The 23,758-nt window shown below is 37.7% G+C and overlaps 1 protein-coding gene across 4 annotated transcripts; it reads left to right on the top strand.

Annotated features, from left to right (window-relative positions):
• Positions 1-299: 299 nt before the first annotated feature.
• Positions 300-23,381, top strand: LOC107805901 (isoleucine--tRNA ligase, chloroplastic/mitochondrial). 4 transcript variants are annotated; one of them, XR_012698614.1, is made up of 23 exons: positions 302-503; positions 1,267-1,465; positions 1,610-1,764; positions 1,842-1,943; positions 4,188-4,257; positions 5,220-5,332; positions 5,453-5,521; positions 5,785-5,892; positions 7,226-7,373; positions 8,626-8,857; positions 10,053-10,339; positions 10,468-10,604; positions 10,695-10,842; positions 11,016-11,147; positions 12,454-12,582; positions 13,154-13,281; positions 13,365-13,529; positions 13,831-13,956; positions 17,942-18,015; positions 20,767-20,817; positions 21,247-21,496; positions 22,185-22,364; positions 22,831-23,381. XR_012698614.1 is itself a non-coding variant. In XM_075229486.1 (22 exons), exons 1-22 carry the CDS (start codon positions 444-446, stop codon positions 23,110-23,112), a joined length of 3,294 nt encoding a protein of 1,097 aa, XP_075085587.1. In that variant the 5' UTR covers positions 300-443; the 3' UTR covers positions 23,113-23,381. The 4 variants fall into 4 exon arrangements, 2 of the variants coding, with proteins under 2 accessions (XP_075085587.1, XP_075085588.1); XR_012698613.1 differs by having other exon boundaries at positions 18,291-20,817; XM_075229486.1 differs by lacking the exon at positions 20,767-20,817 and having other exon boundaries at positions 300-503.
• The last annotated feature ends 377 nt before the right edge of the window (positions 23,382-23,758 follow it).

Here is a 23,758-nt window from a genome sequence, read left to right as displayed (position 1 = left end):
GCACGTGCGTTTAGTTCAAGACTAAGGACGTGACATATTTCTATAGATGTTCTTAGAAATCACAATAAGGCATATGATGATTTTCGAGGGGTACTATTTCTTAAAATGGGATCAACGTTGTCATTTTCAGCGACTTAAGCTTTTTTATTTAATAATTATTTTAAACTGAAGTACACTATCTAATATAATATTTATGTTATTTTTTAAAATTGTGTACTCAAAGACTCGTTTCTATAAACTAGAAGGGCTAGAGGTGCAATTCTTTACAAGAAAAGTCCCAAGAGCAAAGTCACCAATACAATTTTTTGGAAATTAAGGGCCAAATCGCAAACGCTAAGACACGGGAGCTCGTTGGCTAGTTCAGTTATCCACAAAGCAGTGACACAGCTTTTCCATCTTCTGTAGTCAAAGCAGCAGAAGAAAGAAAAGCTTTGTACTTTCAAATGAACGGAAGCCACCCTTTTAATAGAGCCAAAATGGCTATGCAAACCTCTTCTTATAAGGTTATATTTATGAGTTTTCTTGATAAATTAAAGTTGCAATTTTTATGGGTTTCATTGCTTTCCCAAGTTTTTTTGTTAATAAGAGTACAATCAATGTCATTATTTGACTATTTTTTTTTAGTTCATGCAGTCAAGATTCAATTTTTATTAAGGACCAATTTAGAGTGTCACTTTATTGTGTGTATCTGCATATTGGATTATTGCTTCACTCATTTTTTCTTTTCTATGGGAAGAGTCTTGATTATTGTTTGCATGCCAGATGCTTGATAAAATGCCACTCATACATTCATTGTGTGTAATTGATTTCTTTGTATGTTGTGGCTAGGGGTGGCAAACGGGCGGGTCGGTTCGGATATGAGCGGGTCAAAAACGGGTAATTAAAAAAACGTATAAATTATCCGACTCGACCCATATTTAATACGGATAAAAACAGGTTACCCGGCGTATAATATGGATATCCATATTATCCATGACTTCTTGAATATGATCACTTTCTGGAGAAATCCTGGTCTCCCAAACTTGAGTAACCCCGATTTGAGGTTTTACAAATATAAAAGTTAAACCCATTAGTTATCCATTTGCCAAGTGTATAATATGGTTCTTATCCATATTCGATCCGTTTTAAAACAATTCATTACCCAACCCATTTTTAAATGGATAATATGGGTGGATAACTGTTTTATTTTAGTCATTTTGCCACCTCTAGTTGTGGCATCTTCATTTACGCTTCCGGTGGCTGATGTAGAGTCTTTTGTTTGCTCAGCTTTGGTCATTAAAGAGTTGCTCATCCCTCAGGGAAACCACTTCAGTTAGCCTGTTAAATTTAAGGAGCAGCTCTTCTGCTAGAGTTTTCTCTCTTATGAACATGACCCGCTACTCTACCTATTCCAATGATGATTCTTTTCCCTCCACGAAGAGGAGGTCTCGCGGACCGATAATGGCAGCCAAGAAAAGGTCTGAAGGTAGGGATTTTTATACGATATTGCTGGAAATTATGTTTTTTTGAGTATAAAAATGAGCTGAGATTATTGTAGTTACTAGTCACTACGGTCATTGCTGACAAGATGCAGCGTTGTAAGCTGACTGGCCTGCTTGATATTGTCTAGGGACTAAGCAGGAAGATGGGAAATACAAGGACACAGTTGATCTACCAAAGACTGCCTTTGGCTTGCGAGCAAATTCCACAGTCAGGGAACCTGAACTTCAGAAAATATGGGATGACAACCAGGTTTTTAAAAGAGTTGTTGAGAGGAACAGTGGGGTGAGTGCTTGAAGACTGACTTAAGTATCTCTACTAATGAGAATTGCTTTTGACTAATGTTTACAGTTTCTTGATAGGGCACCTTTGTTCTGCATGATGGACCTCCTTATGCTAATGGTGACTTACACATGGGACATGCTTTAAATAAGATCTTGAAGGACATTATTAATCGTTATAAGGTTGGCATGTAAGCTTACTCTTTCTTAGTTAGTATTATTATTTTATGTATGTGCATTGGACTAAATAGCAACATGGTTCATTGGTTCTCTTTGGTGGTTAGCCTTTGCGGTGATAGGAACATTAACATGTTGCGTGTATATGAGTAAATTCTTGATTGGCACATTAGGGTTTGAGTACCAACAGTGGCTGCTTCGGGTAGATCATATTTGATTTGCCACTTTTGGTTATAGGTGATCTGTTGAGAGCTCTGAGCCTTTAAGTTACTCGCTTTCAAGTCTTGATCTGATAACATGGAACACTTACTGCTACATAAGCTCTTTTGAGGTACTTTGAGATTCATCAATGGAAATTCTTCATTAAGTTAGATCATTTTGTGATAGTAACGACCCTCATCATTAGGATAATTCTATTCTTTTTATTATGATAAACATAAGTCCTTCATAAATATGTTGTTACTGTGTAGCTCTAGCTATAGATAAAGGGTGATTCTTCTTCAGTATCAGAAGAGAACTGCTTTATAAATCAATCAAAAAATATCTAGAGCAACCATGTTACCATCTCAAAAAAAATATCTAGAGCAACCACAGATGTTTTTTCCATGTAAATAATGAAAGCTTCAACTCTATGATTCTTTTCTTTTTATTCTTTTTTTTTATAACCGTGGTGTCTGGACCAGCTTGCGCGCACCTCGACTAATTCAACAGGGTACCTTTTTATTTTTCATAATTTTATCAAGGATAGAGTTGATTGATAGCAAAACGAGGAGACAAAGGGTAATCCCCTGTTTGTATATGTCAGAGAATGCTACACCTATCTGTCATCGGTTGTGTAAAGGTATTCAAAGGGGTTTAAATGGTCCTGTGCTACTCCACCATACCCTTAATGTTTTGGGTTGAACACTCAGATTCACATGGTATCAGAGCTAAAAGTTGGTGAACCCATTTTCCCAGCCGCTTTATCTCTTCATTTTCTATTGCTTTAGACCTCTCTCTTTCAACGCAGCCCATGGAGTTGCTTAGGGTTTCTCTCTCACACACAGTTCAGCCCAATGAGCCACTAGCATTGCTCCAAGCCAACTTATTAGCCTGTTCAGCCTAATCTGTCTCTCTCTATTCCAAGCCCACTTTATTTAGCCTCCTCTCTCTACTTAAAAAGAAAAAAGGAAAAAACATAAGAAAGAAAGAAAAATCGAATCCACGTGTAAACCCTAAAACCTGGTTACATGTGCCGGAGGGTGTTAGAGAATACTATACTCCAGCTGTAGCCTTAAGATTTTGTGTTGAATGTTCAAATTGTTTCACAGTACAGATGAATGGGTGACTTCTGTAGACAATCATATTATATTTTAGGTTTGTTCTCTACATTTTAGTATACTGCTTGTATATGGAATTTTCCGCTAAATCAATAAAATTATTTTACCTTATAAAAAATGTGTTACGACTAAGAAGAGAGAGAATGGAAAATGAAGAGAATATAGGATTATGTGATGTTAATAACATAGATCTTCTTAAATGTAAGCACCAGAAATGAAAAAGAATCATGTTGCTGACTAACAAATTGGGTATTGGAGAGATCAACCTCAGCCAGCTTCCTTATTGGAGCCTGAAAAAGACTTGTCAAGTCGAGCCACAACTAACCTGAGTGTATGTAGCTCGCAAGCCGGCTTAGTAAATTTTAACCCTCACTAGCTGAACTTTGCCTAATTTATACAGCCGCTGGTGTTGTCTGATAGTTTGTCGTAAGATTTCCTTTACTTCTCACTCATCATTACATGACTTGGGCCCACACAGGTTGAGCTCTAGTATAACATCGTCTGCTTTTATCTGCTAGATCTGGATAAGATCTTTTGCATCCATGTTGGTTAGCTTAAGCACATAACACGAGCAGGTAGGTGAGATTTGTAGTGAAAAATAACAAAAGCTATAAGGCTTTAACATGATGTTACTTCAATATTTTAGCATGTCTCAGTGCTATGCTGGCTGTAATATTGTTCAGTATGGTTTATATTGTGTTCTATGTTGCCTAAAATTTGTCACACGAACTCAAGGGAGGACTACTGTAAGTTTACAAGTGATTCACAAAGACTACTTCCCAGGCATTTCTGGTGCCTGGAACTTATCATGTCTACTTACAAATTATGCTAGAACTTAGAGTTAACTGGCTTTTACCCCTGCATGTAATTCATTTCTGTATATTAACATAAGAATTCCTGCCATATCTAATCAGTTCTTCTGTTTTATCAGCTTCTTCAAAACTTCAAAGTTCAGTATGTTCCCGGTTGGGATTGCCACGGCTTACCAATTGAGTTAAAAGGTAAACTTCGTTGCTTGTGCAGTTTCAGTCAAGTTTGTTGAATATTCCTATGCTTAAGTCTAGATTAACGGTTATACTATGTTAGCAGATGTAACCTATATTTACGGGGAATGTACTTGTCAAAGTTGGCTTTGTCCTTAAAGAAGTATCTATTTGTTAAAATTCTCTGCCACTGCGCTACTTGAGTTGTTATACTTAAGAAGCAGACATTTGTTGGCGTAAACCATTTGTGATGCAAAATACCTAGTCTGAACTTCCAAATTGGCAGACCAATTACAAATATAAGTCAGAGATGGTAGCTTGTTCTTTTGATAGAGCTTTACTTAAGGCCGTGTATCATTCTTTGGTTGACCTTTGTTGTTCTTAGCCTATTTCTCCTTTCTACTTTCGATCCTTTGATTTAACTACACTGGATTACTCAAAACTACAGATCATGTGCACTTCAGATTGGCTACTTTCCTGATCAAAACCAGTCTTTGAGACAATTTCCTTGGTCTTTTGAGATGAAATGTTACCTATTATTGGCTTGAGAGCATGCATGCTTAAGTACAACCATAATCAAATTGATTATTCCCCCTTGGTTCCTGATTAGAGAATGTGCGGCAAGCTTCTTTTTAATGAAGTAGGATCCGTTTGCATAGAGGCTAATATAGATATTATTGCTGTCTGTGGAAACTCCACATACTACATTTCTTTTTTTCCACATTTTCTCCTTCTCTCTCTCTCTCTCTTAATCAGTTCCAATGATTAGAGACTATCATTCTCATGCAACTCCACCTTATTCCTTAACTATTTGGCAAGACTTGTTTTGGAAATTTAACACTATCTCGAGTGTCTGACATGGTGGATAAAAATTATGGAATAAGGGGACCAAAACTTTAGAACATACTATTATGCTGTTCTCTTCTATCTGTGCCGCCTAATTTTTATTTTGGTGGCATGACAGCTTCTTTTAACTTCAGTGTTACAGTCATTAGACGCTGATGCCAGAAAAGAGCTTACACCGCTAAAATTGCGAAACAAGGCAGCCAAATTTGCAAAATCAACAGTGCAGAGTCAGATGGCATCATTTAAGGTTGTTTATAATTTACTACTTCCCATTCTATATTCTTTCATCATGGTCCTTCTATTCTTCCTTTCTTGTTTATTCTGTTTTATCATAATGCTAACATTTATGAGTCTGAGATGGTTGCAGCGTTATGGAGTATGGGCTGACTGGGATCAACACTATCTAACTCTTCATCCAGAATATGAGGCTGCTCAGGTATCTTCACAGCAATTCTTTTAGCTCCTTCTCTGTCTTTTGCTGAATCTCGCATAGATCTGCTCTTATTGGTAATGCTTTTGTGGGTTTGCTTTTGTACTAGATGTTTTGTGTGCCTTCTCTATTTCTGTCCTTGTTATGAAAGCTAGCACTAATGCTTTTCTCTTTGATAGGTAAACTGCGTATTTTTTTTATGTTAACAATAATTATACCGTCAAACTAGTCTTACAAAACTCCTTTCCTGCTTTATGCTTCTCTACTAGATTGAAGTATTTGGCCAGATGGCTATTCAAGGTTTTATCTACAGAGGCAGGAAGCCAGTTCATTGGAGTCCCTCATCTCAAACTGCACTTGCAGAGGCTGAACTGGAGGTATGTGGACTTCTATTGCTGCTTTCTTCGAAGATGACCTACTTTCCCTGTGATACTCTATTCCACCTGGGAGATTGGTAAAACTTGAATGATTTACAAGGCCGTGGGTTCTACTACTTTTTGACTTTGACTCGTACTTTCTGGCAGAGTGAGGGTGACAATTCATAAGTTGTCTGGGCAATAGCATAGTCTGGGTCATGATGTTGTTGTATCTCCCATTTCATTTTTTTAGAAGAGGTTTTCTGTGGTTAACATCTCCTCTCTCTCTTTGTCCTTTTTTTTTTTGATTTGATATATGCTATATCATAAATAATTTACTGGAAAGGTTGAACAGTGTAACTTTGATCTGCTAGTTATATAGTTGTATGAGTATGCACAAGGCCGGCTCTAACACTATGGTGGGTAAGGCATGTGCCTTAGGCCCCCAATTTTGAGGGGTCCCATTTTTCAGAAATAATATATATTTTATAGGTATTTAAAAAAATAATATGTAGTAGTACTTTTGTGTTTTTCATATAAATGGAAAGAAAACATTTTAGAGTAAATAAAGTAAAAATTTGACTTACTTAAAAATGATAGATGAATAAGTTTCAATTTGAGTTGATTTAATAATTCCATTTTTTACTCCTTTTCCAATGTTTCAATCTTACTCTTCATATTCCACAACCTACATATCTTCTTCCTTTCTCTTTATTCTTGCTCACCTTCTTGAATTCTTTCTCCAATATTTTTTTTCTCCAAAATTTTATTTTTCACCTTCTTTCTCCAAATATTTATTAGTTCAAGTGTTCAATAATATTTTTAAGATTCCAATAGTTCTATACTTCTATTACTTTATAAAAAATATAGTATAGTTTTCAAAATTTACAGCAAGAATTTTGAAGTAGACAAGCAACAATTAGATATTTTGCTGGGTTCGAGTCACGCTGGAGGGGAAGCGTGGAAACACTATAAATCCTCCTAATTTGGGAGGAGTAAAAAAAAAAAGACTAGATATTTTGGACTCAAAGTCTTCATTCTTCAAACTTCCTGAATCAGTAATCGAGTAATATCTTTCTAGTATTGTTTTTATTTGATATTTGGTATTTTATTAATTTTACTCCATACATATCATTTAAGTTTTTTTTAAAATTTAAATACTTAAGCCTCACATTTGACTTTGGCCTTAGGCCTCAAATGTCCTGGAGCCGCCCCTGAGTATGCATATATATATATATATATATATATATATGTGTGTGTGTGTGTGTGTGTGTGTGTGTTTCTTTCTAATTTGTATATTTATTTGTATGTATATACATGGTTTCTATCTAACATCTATGTAGTTTATATGCAGTATAATGAGGAGCATGTGTCAAAGAGCATGTACGCTATTTTCAGACTAGTTGATGTACCAGCTTCATGTGACTCATTGAAAGAATTCTTGCCCAATCTATGCTTGGCAATTTGGACGACGACTCCTTGGACAATACCAGCTAATGCTGGTAAGGTGTTTTATGGAATCATCACAATTTGTAACCCCCCCCCCCCCCCTTTTTTTTTTTTTTTCTTCCTTCTGTAAATAATCCAAATTAGGAAAGGTGTTATGTCCACTTTGCATCTTGTATAAGACTCATTGGAACTATGGCTTCAAGTTAAGTTTCCTGCTTGGACCATCAAATTTCTGTGTGAAAGATATCGTAGTTGTCACTATTGACATGAAATGGTTAAATATAAGCTGGAATATATTGTCTAGATAAGCGTGCATATTTTGGCGCTGCACAACATAGCCGGTCTATGAAAAGCTTACATGTAAGCAACCAAACACTAGAATGGTGCTGATGCAGTTATGTGCCGATAACTGTTTGTTAAGTCCCACATTGGTTGGAATGGGATGTGGTCTCTTTATATGGTTTTGGGCAATCGTTCCCTCATGAGCTGACATTTGGGGTTGAGTTAGGCCCAAGGTCCATTCCTTCACATGATATCAAAGTCAAACCCTTCGATGGCTGTTGTTGTGTTTCTCAATATTGAGCCCCTGTGTTGTGTTATCCATGCTCCAGTTTTCCAGTCCTGGGCGTTAAGGGGGTCTTAAGTCCCACATTGGTTGAGGGATTGGGTTGTGGTTTTCTTATATTATCTTAGGCAATTCTCTTTTCATAGCTATGTTTTGGGGTTGAGTTAGACCCAAGGTCCAAATCTATAAAAAAAAAAAGAGTTAGATCCAAGTTCCATTTTATCACAACTGTGTCATATCCATTGCTTAATGAGATTGAATTCTTCACTTAAATTTCCGTTGTTGCTCTGATTTTGAGGAATCTGGTTCCTGGGGGAGTATCTTTTGCCGAATTTACTGGGTTTGTGCGTGTTTTTTGTCCATCTTTATGCTGCATCCTTTTTCCATCCTTTTTGAGAGAAGCAGATTTAAGAACTAGATAAATTTGTGTCTGTGTAAGACTTAAGTAACCGATGCTTGATTTATTCTCAAGTTTCAGAAGCATTTCGGGTTTGTATGACATGCTAAAGATACTTCCCTTTTCAAGTGGAGTTCTTTTTTTGTTATAGAATTGAATTTATTGACCACAGCCTGTTGCCTCAACAAAATATAAGTGCTGCTACTCTGTTATCATGCGAAATTTTGCTAGGTTTTTCTGTAGTCAATGCTCATTAAGTCGTGGTATGGAAATTCATTTTTTCCATTTCCATTAATATATTGAGGTACAATTATTGTCTAATAATAACTGCGGGGATTTGCAGCTGTTGCAGTAAATGGTAAGCTTCAGTATGCCGTCGTTGAAGTTTGCTCAGCATCGACAGACGATTCTACATCTCCTGGGGATGGAAAGAAGAGGCTTGGAAATTTCTTGAAGGGCGATAAAAGCCTATATCTTATTGTAGCTCTGGACCTTGTATCAGCATTAGAAGCAAAATGGGGCTTGAAGCTTGCCTTGAAGAAAACAGTACTGGGTTCGGATCTTGAAAATTGCAGGTGAAGTGTTGAACTTGTATGCCTGGTTGCACAAGCTTATTATTTGTGCTGCCAAATACAATTCAAATGGTATATTTCCACTGATTTTCATGTGTTTATGCTGTCAGAATACTTGGAGTGTAAGTTCAGTGGTGAGACTTAAGGAGGGGAAGGGGAGGCGAGGCTGGACTCGTTGGTCATCCCTAGGAGAGGAAGTTTTAAGTACCTTGGGTCTATTATTCAGGGGATGAGGAGATTGATATGAAGATGTCACATATCGTATTGGCCGCGGATGGATGAAATGAAGATTCGCTTCCGGTGTTTTGTGTGACAAGAAGGTGCCACCGAAACTTAAAGGTATACACTGATTGTCAGACCGACTATGTTGTACGGGGCTGAGTGTTGGCCAGTCAAGATCGTTCATGTCCAGAAGAAGAAGGTAACAGAGATGAGGATGTTGAGATGGATGTGCGGGCACACCAGGTTAGATAGGATTAGGAATGAGGTTATTCGCGACAAAGTGGGTTTGGCCCCTATTGAGGACAAGATGCGGGAAGCGCGGCTTAGGTGGTTTGGTCGTGTGAGGAGGAGCACAGACGCCCCGATGAGGAGGTGTGAGAGGTTGACATTGGAGGGCTTACAGAGAGGTAGAGGTATGCCAAAGAAGAGGTGGGGGAGAGGTGATTAGGCAAGACATGGCGCAACTTCAGCTAACCGAGGACATGACCCTTGATAGGAAGGTATGGAGGTCGAAGGTTAGGGTAGTAGGGTAGGTAGTCTAGAGTGTTCATAACAATAGTATTGGCACGCCGTCTCGCTTTCTGTTGGTAGTAGGTTTTTATGACTAACCGTTGTTTTCTTTCGTTGTTGATCACCTTAATATCTTATTGTTTTTATTCTGCTTTTATATGGCTTTTCGGTGCTGCCCCTTCTTGTCTATATTTTTATTAATGTGGTGCTTATGCTTTCCTGAGCCGATGGTCTATTGGAAACAACCTCTCTCTCCTCACAAGGTAGGGGTAAGGTCTGCGTACACACTACCCTCCCCAGATCACACGGTGTAGGATAATGTTGGGTATGTTGTTATTGTTGTAAGTATAATCCATGTGGGTCCATAACCAAGTTGTGAATGCTGTTGTTCATGAGTTCCTCACAGTTGTTACTAGAGAGGAATTGTTCATTATTACATCAGGAACCCACTTTCAATTTTTCTCAGGTACACCCATCCTATAGATAGCCGGGAATGCCCTGTTGTCATTGGGGTTGATTACATTACAACAGAGTCAGGAACTGGATTAGTTCATACCGCACCTGGTCATGGACAGGAAGATTATGTAACAGGCTTGAAATACGGCTTGCCTATAGTTTCCCCTGTTGACGATGTTGGGAGATTTACAGAAGAAGCTGGACAATTTAGGGGGCTCGATGTGCTTGGCAATGGCAATGTTGCTGTTATTGATTACTTGGATGAACAGCTGACACTGGTCATGGTAGAGCCATACAGTAAGTGGTTACTGATTCAGTGCCTATTCCAGATGTCCACAGACTATAAGTCTCCCGTGATTCATTAAATAATGTGATATTTCTTCTGAATGTAATCCTAGTCTTTTCTTCTAATAAATGTTGTGCAGAACACAAATACCCTTACGATTGGAGAACAAAGAAGCCCACAATATTCAGGGCTACTGAACAATGGTTTGCATCAGTAGAAGGATTTCGTGATGCTGCAATGGATGCAATCAACCAAGTAACTTGGACTCCTACTCAGGTATTTGTTAATACTCTGGCTCTCAAATTCTTTAAAGATAGCAGCTGGTCCTTTAGTGGCTTTGTAACTGCATAATATAATTGTCTCCAGGCAGTAAACCGTATTTCTGCTATGACATCTGGCCGCTCGGATTGGTGTATATCACGCCAAAGGACATGGGGAGTCCCCATTCCAGTCTTTTACCACGTTGAATCAAAGGAACCACTGATGAATGAAGAAACTGTAGATCATATCAAATGTAAAGCTTTTATGTTGTGATTTCTTGTACTTCTGTGTTATGTGGATTTTAATTGGGGCGTGATAAATAACTTGTCTACTACATTGCATATGAATCTTATTAAATACTAAAATCTTTAGTTTGCATTGGGAATATGCAGATGTTCATTCTCACTTTGTATCATGATTTTGCAGCTATAATTTCGCAAAAAGGAAGCGATGCATGGTGGTACATGTCAGTGGAGGAATTACTTCCTGAGAAATATCGTGATAAAGCATCAAACTATGAAAAAGGGACTGATACGATGGATGTTTGGTTTGACTCAGGTGATATAGCTTCTTTCAGTACTCTGTACCTGTTGAACTAGCTCAACAATTCCCTTTTTGGGGATAAATGTTGATCATTGATTACTTGAAACTTTATGGTGCCATGGCTAAAATCTATATGTCTTGGTGGTTTCTCCTTTGCTTCTTGTTGTTTTTGAAAATAATTTCATCTATTCAGCAATACTAGTCAGTTTCTCCTCTTTATGATTGAGTTTCTGAAGCTGGGTTTGGTAGGACCCCATAATTAAAGTGACTAAAAACTTCTTTTCTTAAACGGGCAAATAGAATACCTTATCCTCCAAATTTCGAATTTACCTTGATCAAGGCAAGTAGTAAAATAATTGTAGCTAATTCTCAACATTATGGAATTACTTCCTGGTTCTTGCTCTCACTGAATGTGGGACACTTAACAACGACCATGCCATTCTTGGTGAAGATGGTAATTGAATCAAAGGTGACAAAGAAGAGAAGGTTCTTGAGCCGGATACAATCGAATAGAGTGTGATGAACTGTTATCACCAAGTGAGATAGTCGGAATTCTTATTAACCACTTTGCCAACAAAGCTGCCTATAATGCGAACAAATTGAATGTCCTCATTCCCTTTTTGGGTCATTTGTGATATTCCCAACTATATTGGGTGCAGGAATGGATCACCTTGCTAGATTCCATTTTCTTTTCTACCCTATAGGACTACTTCAACTAAAGCTCCAAAATGTGAACAACGTACAAGATTAAAGACAATCTTCATACCCACGATGGTTAATATTGCCGAAATAGGAAATTTTCAAAAATTGTCTATATGAGTGACAATTTTTTTTTTTTTTTGGGAAGAGCTGAGTACAATATAAACAGAACTTTGTCTGCATCCATCTTCGCTTGGAGTTTTGTTTATTATTGTCCCAGCATAGTGTGCCTTAGCTTATATCCTCTTCCTGTCCATTTATGCATGCATTTGCATTTCCCCTTACAATTCTAATAGGTTAATTCAACTGGAAACGGAGGTGAAAGTTAGGGTTCCTTATTTACAACCTAAGATGAGCGGAAATACTACAAAACTAACATTTTTCGCATTTCAGTTTTTCCTGCTGCATCAAATTTATAGTTTTTGGGTGTTCAGTATATCGTTCTTACATCCTTCTCTCTCTCTCTCTCTCTCTCTCTTTTTATTTTTTTGTGTCTTATGTGTTGTTTCCCTGATATTTTCTCTCTTCATCAATGTGCCGGTTTCACTATATTTCATGAGAAGTCCCTAATGTAAATTTTTCTTTAGCACTAGGATTATAATGTTAACCGCTGTTTACTCAGGTTCTTCATGGTCTGCGGTGCTGGACAAAAGAGATAGCCTTAATTACCCTGCAGATTTATACCTTGAGGGTACAGATCAACATCGTGGTTGGTTCCAGAGTTCCTTGCTAACTAGTATTGCCACTAAAGGTAAGGGGCATTTTGTAGTCCTCCTCTTCATCCTATGTAATATCACTTAAGGTTTAGAGAATCTTAAATCTTTATCTTATAAAAGAAAAAAAAAATCTTTTGTTAGTCTCTTTCTCCCAGGAAATATCAAGCTTGGCTACAAGAAGTAGGGAAAGAAACAGGGGTAACTTCCCGGGGAATTAGTCGACCCCCTTGACCTCCTTTTTGGGCTTTATGGCTGTTCAATGTTTCTACATCTGAAACCATAACTATAGTCCTCTACTATCTGCTATTATTCATATAGATCTCTCTCTCTCTCTCTCTGCAACTCCTACAGTGTACCATCTTATTCTCCTTAAACAGTGGTAAGTTATATTCTGGAAGAGGATAAGGGATTTGGAAAAATTCCTGGACATTGGAGACAATGAGGGATGATCCAAAAGAAGCAAAACTGTTTTTGCTGCAAAATCATTAGTAGGGGCTCTTACTACAAGGCAGTAATTAGTGGTTTCATTCTTATAGTCTAAATTTTAGATTTTGGCTCTTCGAGGTTTTGCCTTATAGTAATTCTCATCATATGTCATAATTGCAGGCATGGCACCTTATCGTGGTGTTATTACACATGGATTTGTACTGGATGAAAGGGGGTTGAAAATGAGCAAATCTTTGGGCAATGTTGTTGATCCAAGGATGGTGATTGAAGGAGGGAAAAACCACAAGGTATGTTGCCGATTTATTGCAATTAGTGTGCACTTCACACCTGCTCTTGACAAGAAATGACGTTTCTGCTGTATCTTTGACAGGAAAGTCCTCCATATAGTGCTGATGTTTTAAGGCTTTGGGTTTCAAGTGTAGATTATACCGGCGACGTGTTGATTGGACCTCAAGTCCTTCGTCAAATGTCTGACATATACCGGAAATTGCGAGGAACACTTCGATTCCTTCTAGCAAATCTCCACGATTGGAAAGTAGGTTTAACAATCTCAATCAAGGCTATTTCCAAAATAAGAATCTTCTTGCATGCTCTGATCACTTATGCAGCATCATCTTCTTTTTCTGCTAAGCTCTTTTTACTCTCTCTATCACACATAAACACCTAGAGCATGTGCAGTCCGTTTTATAGATCCCTCTTATGCTCGACTCTTGAACTGAGTATTATTTGTTACTTGTTAAAGTTGATGAGTTTATTAGTTTTCTTGAATTAGATGTTCATAACTTAACATTGGTAGTTTTGACGTGAAGTCGTTATCTGAAATTTGCTTTCTGCAGGCTGATTGTGCAGTCCCGTATAGTGATCTTCCTGTGATTGATCAGTATGCGTTATTCCAGCTTGCTAATGTTGTGAACAACATCAGAGAGAGCTATGAAGGTTATCAGTTTTTCAAAATATTTCAGGTATGTTTTCTTTAGTTGATGTTTCAAGTTCCTGAAATGTGACGACTCTAAAACTTTGCTTATACGGAAAAGGGCAATTGTTTGATTGAAGATAGTAAGAGTGCATATCATTGAAGGAAAAGAGGAGCTTCACAATTTCTTTTAACTAAAAGAGGGGGAGGATCTTAGTCATGGTATGGCTACGTACATTTCTCTCAGTTCGTCAGGAGATGAGATCTATAACCACAATTAGCAGATCAGTTGCATCGTATATGTGTGTCAACATGAGCTAAGTGGTAAGGTAGAAGTGGCACTGTAGCAGTGGAGTTTAAGGATATAAACTCCATTTCTGTCACCAGTGACAAATCAATGAAGTTTTCAGAAGATTAAAACCTGATGTACTTGTTCTAGTTTTACTTGATAGTTGGGGAAAATCTGAAGAAACTAGAAACTAAATCAGATATTCTTTATTTAAGCATATAAACCCTGTCAGTAAAAAAAAAACACCATTTCGGCACCAGTCACACCTCGAAGTCAAGGTGTTGGATCACTAGTTCTGCCCAAAGTTTCAATCTTAAATCTACGGTTCTCTAGGGGCAGTCAACTTGCTGCAGTTGTACTTGGTAATTAGGAGAACAGAAGCTAGTTGAAGAGTTCTGGCTGCTTGAATGATATTTTGGGAAAAGGATTTAGGCTTAGCACAAGAAGTATGGAGGAAAATATTTATTCAGAAGAAAAAAAGAAGGTAATACAGAAGAAAAATTTGAGGCCAATATCCAAGGTCCTTAGGATTGACGATAGGGAACATAACACATCAATTCTGTTGAATAAAATGACTAATATTCAATGAAGGCGTAAAAAGCAAAAAGCAAAAAGCAAAAATATTCCCTAAATTTCATGTAAGGATTCCATGAATTCTAACAGTGATTCATCCTCATTTATAATTCCTTTCTACACCAAAAGTAAAACAATACTATACAATAAACTTAATCTTTTGGAAAGAGTTAGCACTATCTTCAAAGCAACTTTCTTTCTGTCCAAACGATCCAACATATGCGGGCTGGTATTGAATTTCACCTGTGAAGGTGTATTTCTATGAGCGGCTGATAAAAGCCAGCAACTTGTTAGGATTCAGTTTTGTCTTGCCAACAGCGTTATCGGTGGTTATTCTGCAAAATAAAGAGGGAGTGGATGGATTCTTATCCAGTGCTAGTAAGGATCATTTCTGAAACAGAAGAGCTTTGAATAATTTTTTTTGATAATGGTAACATGTATATTAATAAATAAAACAGCACTAGGGAAGTGCCAAGCCATATTTACAAGGAAAACAAAAACCAGCTATGACAACCTAAGATTACAGTGCACCTATCAGGTCTACTAAAGATTCTGTCTCCTCTACACAACTTTCTTTACACCAGACATCATCGTCAATCCAGTAGTAATCCCACTAGTGGGGTCTGGGGAGGGTAGAGTGTACGCAGACCTTACCCCTACCCGGGGTAGAGAGGCTGTTTCCAGGAGACCCTCGGCTCAGAGACAAAAGATCTGTAACAACATAGAAACTAGACCAATAGAATCAGCACCGTAAGAGACAACAAATAAGTGGAAGGGCAATAAGTATGTCAATAATAAAATTGAAAAATAAATTATGGAAATAAAAATCGTGTGATGAATAACAACCGCTAGCAGACCTAGACCAAACTCTATCAGACTAGCTGGAAAAATGCTCAACTACCCCCTAACCTACAACCCTAATTCTCATTTCTTTACACCAGAAATGAAACAAAAGTAAACACTTATCTTGATGTTCTGTAAAGAATTGCTTCTGTCTTCAAAAGTTCTTAAATTTCTCTCCTTCCAGACTGTCACCATATGCAAGCAGGAACCAATCGCCACCATTTCTTCTGTCTCACTATACCCTCATTGTAATTCCAACACTTCAACAGATCACAAGTGTTAGTTGGCATGCTCCATTTAAGGCCCACAATATTAAGAAAGAGTTGCCACAGATGGTCAGTAAAAGGACAATGAAGAAACAAATGGCTATTAGTTTCTATAGCTGTACCACATAATAGGCATCTAGAGCATAGCTGAAAACCTCTTCTTCTCAAGTTCTCTTGGGTTAGACAAGCCTTTCTTGCAACTAACCATGAAAAGCATACCACCTTGAAAGGTGCCTTTACTTTCCAAATATACCTCCAGGGCCATTGTTCTAACTGTTGGTTTGAAGCAGCAATTAAAGTATACGCGGATTTGACCGTAAAATTCCCACTCCTGCAAAGGTTCCAACAGAGTTTATCTTCAGTTTCTCCAAGACCTTGGAATTGTTCCAAGATATTAAAGAAATCCACAACCCTCTCCAATTCCCAATCATTCAAGGCCCTTCTAAAATAAGAAGAGCTTTGAATAATTCCAATGGAAGGTGACCTAATAGCCTGGCTTGGAATGATAAGGTTAGGTTGAGGGGGATTTCTGGAAGAAACGTTCCATGATACACTAAAGGAATGTACACCTTCCAGCAACTTAGTTTATTCTGTTCTACCACAGTGAGGAAGCTCGTCATGATCAGATCTTTCTAGCTGAGAAGGTAGGCATGAGAGCAACAAATCCTTTTCGCTGGAAGTTTAATTGCAGCAGTGTCAAGGGCCTAGTGTAAAAAAGAGGGAGGATGTTTAGCTGCTATAAAGTGGCCACTATGTGTGTGTGTGTGATTGAAACATCTGATTCTACTTGTGTGATTCTACTTCAATTTCTCTTTAATCTCTATTATGTCTGTATTTAAAAAAATAGGTATAACTCTTTCGAAACTTCAAGGGATAGTGAATAAAAGGAGTTGTTTGTTTTGCATCTTTCAGGTGTGAGTTATCTTAATTCTGTGCATGAGTGATAATGTAACATCTGAATCGTACTATCGTAGTTCTGGCATCTACAGCCTCCAGTTTTCCTTGAAAAGTATTTGCTACCAGTGACAAATTGCACATTTTTTTCTCTTAGTCAGACATGGCTGATACGCTTCTAGGAGTCCAATATATTCCGAAGTTAAGTGAAATAATCACGTGATCTGATACGTCGAAGTTCAATGGAAAGACGAGCTTGTGGTGAAATTGGTTCTGGCAGTATGGAGAGGATTTCATCAGAACCTTTAAAGCTGGAATTTGTAATACAGCTAGGAGTTGCCAAGTGCATCTGTATCGCATAGAGAAATGCTACTCCCTCCGTCCCAATTTATGTGTTGGTGTTTGACTGGGCACTATGTTTAAGAGAAAAGAAAGACTTCTGAAATTTGTAGCAAAAAACAAGTCATAGATATTTGTGTGGCTTTAAATCATCTCATTAAAGGTAAACTAGAAAATTTAAAGTTAAGTTATTACTAAATATAGAAAGGTGTCATTCTTTTTTAGGACTGATTAAAAAGGAAAGAGTGTCACATAAATTCGGAGGGAGTAATATTTAATTTACTTCTAATTTGACAAAATATTGATATGGAAGGTGTTAGCTATGCTTGTGCACACAATCAACCTATTTATGCAAGTACAGTTATGATGTCTTCTCTTGGTCTTGGTGCCATCTTGTCAAATTGATGGTATTAGAAGTTAACAAAACACTTGGATGGATGGGAGGTGAGCAAAGGAGGGAGAGAAAAAAATTTGTTTCAATCCCCTCAAGTGTAATAAAGCAAAACGATATTCTTAATCAAGAATCATACTGGCATAAACTCCACGTTAAAAGGTTATTAGATCCCTAATCTGTGACACCGTGTAGTAATACTATAATGTCGATAAGAAGATTATAAAGAGCCCTTTAGTATTTTCCATGAGATGGATATATTAAATATTTTCAGTTAATTTCCGGCTTCTTGCAGTTGAAAGTTTAATTTCATGAAAATGTTTGTTTTGAGATGAATTTAATTATCAACTGATGGACAGTTCTTTTGATACTTTACTAGTTTTATCCCTTTAATGGAAGGCATCCTTTTTTGTGTAATTATTATTCATTATCCCTGCAGGTGATTCAGCGCTTTGTGATAGTTGACCTTTCAAACTTCTATCTCGATGTTGCGAAGGATCGGCTTTATGTTGGGTAATACATGTTGTATCTCTACATACTCTTCACTTTTTTATTCTCTTCCCAAGCTTGTATAGTGTTTCAAGTCCTGAGAAAATTTTAAAAAATAGTTAAAAGAATATAAAACAAAGCAAGACATAATGCTACCTTAGGCAGTGAGTACTGAATTGCTGCTATTAAAAGAGCGATATAGTAATTAATAGTTATAAGGATTGCTTTGCAGTTTTGAACCCTCTTGTATGAGGTACTTCTGATGGTGGCCTTTATTGAACCTGCAATTTGGCTTGTAGATTTATCCAGAAGTGGAATTTTGGCTCCTTATCGAACCTGCAATTTGGTTTGTAGATTTATCCAGAAGTGGAATTTTGGCTCCTTACCTAATAAACCCATTCAATTGCAATCAAAATGAGCTGTATTTGGGTACTTCTCATACAAGTTTTGGAAAGAAGAAAAAGAATCAGAAGAAAACGATACCAATAAGATCTGCTGCTGGTTGTTTCTTCGTGGGCGCCATGGTTGTGCTTGCCATTGCTGATTGTTGGCAGGTGCATTCGGACCTGGACGGCGATTGCTGGAGTTAGGATTATTACCCTGACGAGGAGGAGTTGGTGTAGTCTTTTGTGCTACAGAAGCGGTAATAGGTGTTGACAATGGCTTCTTGTCTTCCTCGTGCTTTAGGAAAAGCTCATGATCCAGAAGCTTTTCATAAAGCTCTTCATAGGAAATTGTAGAATCCCGAGCACGAATGTCAGCAGAGAGTTCGCGAAATTCAGATCCGAGTCTACTGAGTATTTTAACAATGAGTTCGGTGTTTGATACAGGGGCACCAGCAGTTGCAAGTTCATCACAGATCGATCGAACTTGATGAAGATAATCGGTGACCGGACGAGAGTCTTTAGTGAGGCGAGCCAATCTATCTCGCAAGCTGAAAATTCTTGTTTGAGATTTGTTCGCATATGCAGTATGCAAAGCATCCCAGGCAGCTTTGGCGGAGATTGCAACAGCAACAGTAGGGGCAAGTGTAGGATTAACAGAGGCCAAGATAGCATTTTGAATTAACTGATCTTGGCGATACCAGGGAACAAATGTAGGGTTATCCACATCTTGATTGTTTTGAGAGATGGTGCATGTAGGGGCAGGGATGGAGCCATCGAGATGCCCATAGAGATTGTGACCACACATAAGCATTGAAACTTGAGCTTTCCACGGGGAGAAATTGTGACTGCCAGTTAATTTTATGGGCAGTTGCGTAAGGGGATTGAATTGGACAATAGTAATGGCGTTGTTGACTCTATCAGCATTGGCCACAGAAATATTGGCGGCCATTTGAGTGGTTGGGCTAGTAAGCGGAAAAAAAATAGAGGATCGAGTCGTGGGAGTTTAGTGTCGCTCTGATACCATAAAAGATAAGAAAGTAGAAGATGAAAAATACTGCGATGTTATTTGATTGTATGGCAGACCATTTATACAGATATGTACAGCAGATGCAGCAACAAGATAAACTTGAAAAAGATAATACCTATCAGAAAAGATCCTAAATAGGAGGAGAGAGTTACAACAAATTCCTAAAGATCAGTAACTACAAAATAGAATTCTACAGTAGTAAGGAATCTTAGAGTAAGCAGTAATCATCCGTTATTACGCTAGACTGTAGATAATGGAGGCTCAAAATATGGGAGACTGTAGGGAGGGAAGGAAGGAGAAAAACTGCAGTAGAGGCGATGGGGATAAGGCACCTGTTGGGGCAGGGAGCCAGGATTGCAGGTGAGGCTACAAGGAAGGGGTAGCAGTGGATGGACATTCTTGGTCGACTGGAGTTGGAGGTAGGATTACGGAGGAGAAGCAGGGAGTTGAGGAAGGGTACGATTCGGGTTGCTTAGAGCTGCTGCTGTGGCGGACCAAATTATTCCTCAAAATTGAAATCATTTTGCTTGCTTTCTTTTCCAATGGAAGTGTCAAAAGTTGGAGTAGAAGTGTCACTTTCCATTAAGCTGAATGGAAGCCAAATTACCCTCTTTTCACAAGCGCGAAAGCTGCAAAAATTTCTGCTGCTGATATCTCGGTTAAAATGAACTTTCTTGTTTGTTTTGTTGTTAGGTTTGTGACTCTAAATCCTCTATTCGATCAAATAAATGACTGCGATTCTGAACTGAATCTTGAACGATTCATCAAAATACAGTAATCACAATTTATGGAATACCATGAAACATATCAATGTCACGTCTTGGACTCTTGTATAGATGGAGGACAATTCGTTTGGGCTCTTTGCTCCTTAGATTTGTATTCTTATCCTCATTCTGGAAGCCTAACATGTTGATTATGGGCTTTAGAAAAAGCAAGAGAACCTTGTTGTTCCAGTTTATCTTTCTCCTAGTAGGTTTTGACTCAATTTTATATGGCATGCTAACTTATTTAACAATCAAATACTTCTGTAGAATGTCTCGATAAGTACCTCAGGTTGATAAGTTTATCTTATGTGAAAAGTGAAGTTTGATGGTAGGAACATGTTTCTACTAAGAGTCTTTGTATCAAACTTGAGATCCAAGCTACTTCTCTTAGAAAGTTGGTATTCTGAGTCTTCAATTCTTGGCTTCAAGTCATCATTTCGGTGACAGGTTTCATATCCCATATATGAGTTGTTGATCTAGGGTTTTATGTCCTCTGTATATGAGTTTTGACAGATCTTCTAAAAATTGACTTCATGTGGGGATTCAGTGCCTTGCTCTTTGTTTTACATTGATGCTTCTGCTATTCTCTTTGTATTAGATATTGTAGGTGACCTTTGAATCCAGGCTTCAGCTTCTGTAGAATGTCTCGGTAAGTACCTCAGGTTGATAAGTTTATCTTATGTGAAAAGTGAAGTTTGATGGTAGGAACATGTTTCTACTAAGAGTCTTTGTATCAAACTTGAGATCCAAGCTACTTCTCTTAGAAAGTTGGTATTCTGAGTCTTCAATTCTTGGCTTCAAGTCATCATTTTCGGTGACAGGTTTCATATCCCATATATGAGTTGTTGATCTAGGGTTTTATGTCCTCTGTATATGAGTTTTGACAGATCTTCTAAAAATTGACTTCATGTGGGGATTCAGTGCCTTGCTCTTTGTTTTACATTGATGCTTCTGCTATTCTCTTTGTATTAGATATTGTAGGTGACCTTTGAATCCAGGCTTCAGCTTCTGTAGCTGAATTCATTAACAGCTCGCATTGAAAGATTAGTTAGATGCTAATGTAAATTGTTATTTTCAGGGGCAGTACAAGTTTTACAAGGAGGAGTTGTCAAACAGTCCTTGAAGCCCATTTGCTTTCAATCGGAAGGATAATTGCTCCCATCTTACCTCATTTGGCTGAGGATGTCTGGCAGCATCTTCCTTTCCAGCATACCACTGAAGATGGGCATGTTGCCAAATTCGTTTTCGAGTCAAGGTGGCCTGAACTAGATGCAGAACACCTTTCCTTTTCAGAGGAAGAAGTTGATTTTTGGGGAAAAATACTTGAGGTAACTGTTCTACATCTGAGACAAAGATGAGAAATTAATGATGACTAGGGAGTTAAACAGGGTTAGAATGCCTTGCAAATTGATGTTATTCATGTACTCATCTCCCTCAAATATAGGTTTTTTCTTCATCCCTCGTATATAGGATGACTAGGAGTTTTCAGAAAAAAAGGAAGAGTATAGGTGTAAAACATCATTGGCTTAGGACTCCTTGCAATGTGATATTTTCCTCTTATCCTTGCCCCTTAGAGTACTGGGATATTGACTAAAGCTTCTCAATTTCTATGCGAAGACATTTTGATACAGATAACGCCACATAGTTTGGCCCATTCTTTCAATCGGGTACCAGTTGTTTAAACTTAAGATTGGCCTAGTATTCCAGTCTAGCTACCAGCATCTTAAGTAAGCTCAAAGGCGGCTGATCTCTATATTTCTATGATGCACTCCATATAAGAATTCCACACCCCTTTGGTAGCTTTAATAATTTGAGGGCTGCGAAATAATAGTCTATTGCATCAGATGTCTTTTTGTTTAATAACTTAAACTATTTGTGGCATCTTTCTTTATGCCAAACAGAGCCTATTTTACTTTCTATTGAATTGCTGTTCGTTCGGAGGTTCCGTCTTTTCCTTTTCTCGGCTTATTTTATTAATCGTTATCTGATGATGGCAATTTGAACAACTATGACCAGCTAAGGACGGAAGTTAACAAAGCATTGGAAGTAGCTCGAAATGGAAAATTGATCGGCTCCAGCTTAGAGGCCAAGGTGTATCTCTACTGTTCTAATGAAAGCCTGGCTGAGAGACTAAACAAAATGTGCAAACCTACAAATGATGCAGATGCTCTAAATCGCATATTTATAACATCTCAGGTATACTGCGGTCTCGTTTCAACTATAGTTATGACTGATGCTCAAGGCTCTATAGGCCATGGTATAAATGCGTCAATTTCCATGTCTCTACGAGCACCAGCTTTTCCCCTCTTTTAGTTGCTATGTTGTTGCCGAGCTCACTTGAGCTTGAAACAAAGTAATTCAAATCCTCTTGAAAACCTACTTTGATTTGCCCCTGAAGTTCTTCAAAAAAATATTTGGTCACACTTGCAATGAGTATTGGTCATCTTTTTAGCTGAACTCTGTTTACACACTTGTGGCAATAGTTCCACTTGAATATTATGGTCTCTGTCTACGAATTCTTGGACTTCATAATCGAAATGTTGTGTTTACTTGATGAAGTTATGTTTGAGAACTTAATGCAAAAAGAGTTTCTTTGAGCACATGATTTTATGATTTTCTTGATTTGATACATTATACGAGTACGTTCTTGCACTTTCTGCAGGTGGAGATTCTCAACTCCTTGGAAGATGAAAGGATTAAAGATGTTCAGTACAACGGAGAGTACCTCATCGAAGAAGGGAACAAAATCTGGATTGGCGTATCCCGTGCAGATGGCTCAAAATGCGACAGATGCTGGAATTATTCACCTCAAGTAGGTTCATTTGCTGAGCATCCTTTGCTATGTGGCCGCTGTCACAACGTGGTTATTGGTCTACCAACTCGTGATCCTGAAGATTTAGCCAAGGTCACACAGAGTGAAGCAAAAGAGGCTATAACACAATGAAGTTAATCGGTCCAAAAATCTGGAGGTTTACAACTACTACAAGCTTCACATCCAACTGTAATTTTTGTTTCCAATTGAATCTTCAAAAGGTTTTACTTTCATTACCAAATGACCCTTCTAATGTAATTCATTAAAATAGAGAAAGAAAAACACAAATGGAGAATAGATTAATTTTTGTACATGCATTAATGAATAGATGGATAACTGGCACTTGTTTTTTCAGACCTTGTTTGATGATCCAACAATAAATTACACCATTATTTTGGACATCCCGTTAGATTTTTTTAGTGGAAAATTATTTTGGTAAACAATATTAAAACAGCTGCGATTGCAGAATTTTGGACTGTGAGAGGGAAGAAGAGAGAAACTATGGTTGAACTGATGATTGACAATATATATTTTTTGTCGAACCCCAAAATTTCACAAGTCTTAAGAGCCCGTTTGGACATACGAATTTTTTCAACTTTTTTTCGAAAATATTTCACTTTTTTTCAAAATCAGTGTTTGGCCATAAAATTTTCAATTTTCACTTGAAAATGAATTTTGGAATTTTTCGAAAATTTGAAAAACTCCAAGAAGTTGTATTTCAAAATTTTCACTCAGATCACTCACAAAACTTCAAAAACAATCCAAATTATATTTATGT

This window comes from Nicotiana tabacum, chromosome 14 (genome assembly GCF_000715075.1).
Source record: "Nicotiana tabacum cultivar K326 chromosome 14, ASM71507v2, whole genome shotgun sequence".
Taxonomy (NCBI): Eukaryota; Viridiplantae; Streptophyta; class Magnoliopsida; order Solanales; family Solanaceae; genus Nicotiana; species Nicotiana tabacum.
This window is presented reverse-complemented; position numbering and strand designations above follow the sequence as displayed.